Source organism: Harpia harpyja, chromosome Z (genome assembly GCF_026419915.1).
Source record: "Harpia harpyja isolate bHarHar1 chromosome Z, bHarHar1 primary haplotype, whole genome shotgun sequence".
NCBI classification, from domain to species: Eukaryota; Metazoa; Chordata; class Aves; order Accipitriformes; family Accipitridae; genus Harpia; species Harpia harpyja.
In genome coordinates this window covers 106,208,642-106,214,888 of record NC_068969.1, presented here as the reverse complement: position 1 = coordinate 106,214,888, position 6,247 = coordinate 106,208,642, and the positions used below count along the sequence as shown (strand labels likewise).

At 48.8% G+C, this 6,247-nt stretch overlaps 1 protein-coding gene across 12 annotated transcripts in view; it reads left to right on the top strand.

The window, feature by feature from the left end:
- Window positions 1-1,037: 1,037 nt before the first annotated feature.
- The window catches only part of UNC13B (unc-13 homolog B), a 223,055-nt gene continuing 217,845 nt past the window's right edge, over window positions 1,038-6,247 (top strand). For all 12 annotated transcript variants that reach the window (XM_052776337.1, XM_052776339.1, XM_052776338.1 and 9 more), the window contains exon 1: window positions 1,038-1,180. In XM_052776337.1, coding sequence (XP_052632297.1) covers window positions 1,159-1,180 — 22 coding nt within the window. In that variant the 5' untranslated portion in view covers window positions 1,038-1,158. The remainder of the gene's footprint in view (window positions 1,181-6,247) is intronic.

The window sequence follows — 6,247 nt, the reverse complement described above, 5'->3', positions numbered from 1 at the left end:
CCATCAGAGAAAATGACTAGAACCAGGCTCAAGGGAGACGAAAGTGTGGTTCTTCCTGCAACAGGCTGCCAGACCTGTGAATCACCTTACCAGACACTGGGGGTGCAAGGACTTTGCAGGGGTCTGAGAGTGACTAGACAAGTAGAGAGACGGACTGGCAGTTACTAACCACGCAAACACATCAGGCTCCGGAAACCCTGAGAGCTGGTCACACTTTGGAGCTGGAAGGGTACTGAGGGAGAACTTATGACACAGTAATCACATCTGCTGGTCCTGCTCTTCCCAAAGCATTTGCTGCGTGGGGGGACATTGGTGGCTGTTGCTGTGCATCGGTCGAGCTTCTTATGGTGATAAACCAGAGCCTGTCCCAGGACAGGTGGAGCGTAAGTAGTGCGAATGGCTCCTGCAAAGACACAGGCAGGACATTACTTACCCAGTAAGTTCTCTCACCTTGCAGGAGTAAAACAAAAGTGAGAAAAGCAGGAAAAGAAAAAAAGAAAGCGGCAAAGTACCACCCCCCCCCAACCAAGTACAACCCCCTCTTCCCTCAGGTACGGCCACCTCCGAGCCGGTCTCAGGCAGCGGGGAGGGGACCAGGGCCCTGTCCCCGCTACCCTGCCCTGCCCTGCGGCCTGGCCGGCGCCCACCGGCGGTTCCCGGGCCTCCCCACCCTCACACGACGCCCCGGGGAACCGGGACCGGCCCGCTGCCCGGCCTGCGAACGCGTCCATCCCCAATGAAGCCCGTGTCCGCGTGCCCAGCTGCGGGGGCTTTCTTCCAGCTGTGTTAGTTTGGGGTGGGAGTTGGGGGGGGGGGAGCCGAGAACAACAACTTTCCACCCGCCGCAGCCCGAGGCCCGGGCGGTTGCCGTGGCGACGGGGGGGACGGGAGGGGACGGGAGGGGACGGGGGTTGCGGCGCCCCCTGTCGGCCGCGGCGGGGTGGCGGTGGAGGCGCGGCGGCGGGGGGGTGTGTGCGTGTGTGTGTGTGTGCCCCTCCCTACCCCGCCCCGCCCCGGCCGGTGGAGCGGCGCCCCGCCCTTCCCCTCACGGCGCCGCCGCCGCCGCCTCGCCTGCTCGACCTGTGGCAGCGGGGCGGCATGAGGAGAGCCGGGGTCGGCTGGCGGGGCCGCAGCTGAGGCGCGGCGGCCGCCGCCGCCATGTCGTTGTTGTGCGTGAGAGGTGAGTAGGGGGGCGGCGGCGGCGGCGGCGGCGGCGGCGGGGGGCGGCCGCCCGGCACCCGCGGGAGCGGCGGGGGGCGACGGCCCGGCTGGGCGGAGGCGGCGGTGGCCGGTGCCGGGAGCGCCTCAGGGCGGGTCGGGCACCGGGCGGTCACGCTGTCCCGGCCCGGGGGGGGGGTCTCCTCCCTCACCTGTGGGGAGGGGGGGGGGGGGAAGCCGCCGGGCCCCCAGAGGAAGAGGCCGAGCCTGCCCGCCCCAAGCACCTGCCTCCAGGGTGAGCTGTCCCCCGGGGACCCCGCTCCGGAGTGGGAGCCGGGCTGGGAGACTTCGCGCGTGTGCGGGGTTTGAGTTTGGCTTGTTTTAAGTTCAGGACTTGTGTCTCTCGGAAGCGGGGACGGGCGTCCCGGTGACCTCCCGGCTGAGCCCGTGGCTCCATCGAGGGCGGGCAACCCGTCCCGGCCGGCCCGGGCGGGAGCGTCCACCTTCAGCCCCAGCCCGGGGCGTGAGGTGTCCGCCCCGGGGAAGGGGGGGGACGACGAGGACGGCTTTCGGAGCGAGGACGGGCGAAGGAGCGGGTGTGATGTCGAGGAGGAGCAGCAGTCGCACCGGGTGCCAAAACCCCGGGAGACCCCGGGAGCGAGGAGGAGCCGTGTTTGACTTTCGTAGTTCGTTTGAACAGGAGTTGAAACGCCGCCGCCGAGTGAAGCTCTGCTCGCAGGAAGCAGGTTGCTGTCACTGGCTTTAACGTTGTGGTTGTCGCTCTCCGTATGCTCTCCTGTAGCACGCACTGTTGTTTCAGATGTGTTACTAATTACCTTCTCATCCTGCTATCAAGCCTTGTTCCCTTGCTGAACAGGTTACTGAAAGGCGGTTCTTTTTCATGCAGGCTGGATCATAGCGCTAGCGGCTTGCTTTCTATCTCCAGTTTTCATTTTCTTGCTCTCTTGTGCCAACTCCTCCCCCCAACCAAACCAACCAAACAAAAAACCCCACCCCTGGAGAAAACCATCTGCCAGGACTCACGCTTCTGGGACGTGTCTCTCGTCAGCGTTCTGCACTAAACGCTGTGGTCACAGGGTGTCCCCGGATGCCAGCCGTGCCCTGCGGCTTAAAAGTACAGTTTTAATGTTCTCAACTCCTTTACCAGGTATGATAAAAAACTGGCACTGGTTTGCTGCTGACAGTTCGGCTCTTCTTTTGCTCACATCGGTTGATTCGGTAACAGCTCTTCATCTGGCTGTTCATCACCTTTTTGAATCAAAATCCCTGTTTTGATGATGGTGTTAATAAAAAGATGCCAGCAGGGTGTCTTGAGTGTGCATTATTTTGGGGACAGCACTGTTCTTGTAGGAGAGCATTTTTAAATTAAGTTTCAGCCCTTTTATTAAACATATATTGTGTTTAAGGAGTTAGGAGAGGTGTACAGGTGTGGAGTTTATCTTAAAAATGTTTTTGATGCAGTTCTCTGTAAACTGTGAAGCACAGGGAGCATCTCTGTGGACTTGTCCATTTTGAAGGCTTTGCCAAAATGTCTTCATTGAAGCTGATTCTTACTAGCTCAAGGATGCTTATGTGTTACAGGTGTTTCTTCATTCTTTTTGGTGGTTCATTCTCAAAACGTTCTCAGGCTGTCCTTTAAAGAAATGTGGGTTTGATGACCCCAGGAGCTGACTGTGTTAAAGATGTATTTATACCCCACCTACTACGAGTAGCGAAGGAACGTGAACAGGATGACTGAGTTACTGAAACTCTCTTGCCTTTTCAGGGTGTTAATTCTTGGTCTGTAGAGCGTTCGGTACAAAAGTATTTCAGCAGCCTGTAACGATGCGCTCTTGTGTTTGGCTTATTCTTTGGTTATGTGTAAAAAGCTAAAGAAGAAACTTAAGGTGACTAGTGACTGTGTGTGGTGGAGAATTATTGTGAAAATTGTACCTTTCATTTCCATCTGCTGTGATAAGACAGTAGAAAATACCAGCAGTAATTTAGATAGATGATACTGAGCAACTTTATTATAAGAATGCAGAATGTAGTCAATTTACTAAACGTGGAGAAAAATGTTTTCTGAAATAGCCATGACTAAAAGAATGAGCTGATGAGATCTCACAAGTATGACCATTAAACATAAAGTGGAAGTATGCTGAGGTAGAGCAGTCTGAAAAACAAAATAGATACCAGGAGCTGAGATAAAAGAATACCTTTTGGGGCAAGAAGAAGAAATCTCTATTAACTATCACTTCTTTTAAAAAAAAAAAAAAAAAGTGGCACTTTTCTTGCATTTTCCCTTTCCACTGAAATGAACTAATCTTGATGAGAAAGCAGTGCAGCTGTTAATAAGGGAGCTGGAAAAGCTTCTTTTTTTTTCCCCATTAAAAATGGTGCACATGTAAGACTGCATAGTAACATGGGGTTGGATGCTGCAGATCTGAGATTAAAAACGAAAGACAATAAAAAAACCCGTGAAATAAATGTAGGCGATTGGGACACTGTTAATAGCTTCTGAATTACAGTTTAACAGATAAAGGGAAATGTGGAAAAACCCCTAAGTGGCAGTGTAACAGGAAGCCTGGCAGCCAGAAAGATAGTGTTGTTATTCATTGATTGATTTTTTTTTTTCCCCTCCTGAATTACACACATTAATAGTATTTTAATGAATAGCTAATCTAAAACTGCACACCAAACATGTCTGAGTGCTGCCTTTATTCCTGAAAGAGCAACTAACATACATGGCTTCTTGATCTCATGTTTACTGGTACATTTCTTTTACATTTTCTTCTAGGAGAACAAAGCAGGTTGTGTTTTTGTTGGGGTTTGTTGTTGTTGTCGTTTGGGTTTTTTTTTTTTTTCCAGAATTGTTGAGCTACATCTGATGTAGAAGTACCTGACAGAAGGTCTAAGCTCAAAGGAATTGTGAGTCTGGGCTCACCTGCAAGTGTTCAGAGGATGTGTGAAGTGAGCCAGTGGTAACAGGCTGTTGTACGAGCAAATTAAGGGATTCTTTTGGAGCAGGAAAATATGCAGAGGGTGTAAGTGAAGTGAAGGAGAAAACAAATCCTGAATATTACATGATTGAGGCTTTTAGAGGAGACTTCCTTGTATTTTCATTCTACTGCTTAAGTGCAAAAGAGATTGCATATACTCCTGTTTAGAGCAGCTGTGTCTGGATTATGTCTGATAATCTTCTCTTGGCATAGTTTGCTTTATTAGTTTGCATTTAGTGTTGTATTTGTGAAAATAGAACATATTAAAACTAATCCCAGTGAAGCAGTCTAGTTTTTCACGTAAGTCTTGCATCATTAACTTTCTTGGCCTTCTCGTGAAAGTCTTGATTTTACCTCAGATCTCAACTTAATTAAATTTCTTCTTCTGATCTTGCCTGTCTTCTGACTTACAGATAGAAATAACTGCTATCTCAGCATGGCTTGCAGAATTCATAATAAAGGAGGACTGTGCCGATGTTGGATCACCCAGTCACGGGTGCTCGCTCATTGGTCCCTTTGCTCTGTTTGCATCATCGTCCTAAGACATACTTCAGATGCTTTTACTTGCTCACTTTTATTTGTCCCCAGCTCTTGCTGTCTCAGGATAGTGATGGTTCTCTTAGTTTTCCTCTTCTCTGCTTTATAACAGCTTATGCTGTGTCTTCAGTGCCATTGTATTCCTAATTTCTTGACCTACCTTATCCATCTGATAATCATAGTAAAAACTGTGTCTCTTTGTCTCATACCTTGCCTGTCCTGTTCGCTGTATCAATGTCTGAAATGCTTTGCTCTTATAAGGATATCGGCAGTGTGGATCTTCCCTCATCCCTGTGCATGGTACCTGGCTTAGTCCCATGAGGGCATAGTGCCTTTGTCTAACATGCTTTTGTCTTGGGGCCTGATCTGCAGTATCTGTGTGAGATTTGGCTGCCTGAGGTATGTAAGAGATTGAGTTAGGTGATCTCTTCTGGTCTTGCACTCTAAAATTTTAAGTTGTTGAGTGCTGTGTGAAATGACACTGTCTGGAGGTTAGGGACATTATTTTTTTTGCCTACTGTTTGTCTTGCTGCTGCTCTGAAGAGTTAGAAAGGCTTGCTTATCTGGTGACATTTTTGTCAGAATAGCTGCAGTGTTGGAATACTACTCAGTGAACTTAACTGTGCATCCCTGTATTGCCAGCAAAATTCGAGTTCCAGTACCTGTCCACCAAACCGAACTCTGTTGACGTCCAAGTGAAGGAAGTGAACAGGGAAGATGGAAATGGATGTTAACAATAGCAGAAATGAAAACATGTTCATCTTGTGGAGTACTTAGAAATATCCATAACTAGAAGCCCAGTAGTCAAATGTCAGGGCTTCTTCTCTATGTTTAAAGGATTTCCACCCCCCCACCCCGTGACTCAACAGCCTCAACTTACTGCTGTGTGCTTTGTAAGGTTGAATGCAGTGCCTCTAGCTCTTTCTGTCTCAGGGGTGAAGGTCTCTAGCTGGAGGTCCCTGCATTGCACACTTGTAAATAGTACTCTTAGCAATAGGGTAATTGTATTGCTGTGTTGTGACAGTATTCTGGAATGGTTGCAGAATTGAAAAAAAAAATGCTGCCTGTCTTTGTGTAGATCAAAATGGGAAGGAACAGAATTGGACATTAAACGCGGGTAGCAGAAGTACAGGTTATAAAGATAGGGTATTAATAAAAATACAATGCTTCACAAAGAATTTGCTATGTAAGTATGATGAACTCCTTTTCTCTATCTGCAATTAATCAGGAAGCTACCAGTGTATGTAGTGTTGGAACAAAATAAAATGCATTAGAAATTTGGATAACAACACTAAGATGAGAGAGTCTTTGCTACTAAAGGAGCTTCTTTACATTGAGGCTTAAGTTTGGGGTTTGTAAAGCTGTAACTGGTGGCTTAATTGGAGACAAAACTTTTAAGTTTCAAGCTTCTTCTGTTAAATAATAGGAATGTTTAAAACCTACAAACCACATTTGGCTTGTGATGCATGGGTGGTCATTCATTTTCCTGTTTCAAACCCTTGCTCCTTCAGCTTTGGACACTTACTGCAAAAGTTTCAACAAACAGCATGGAG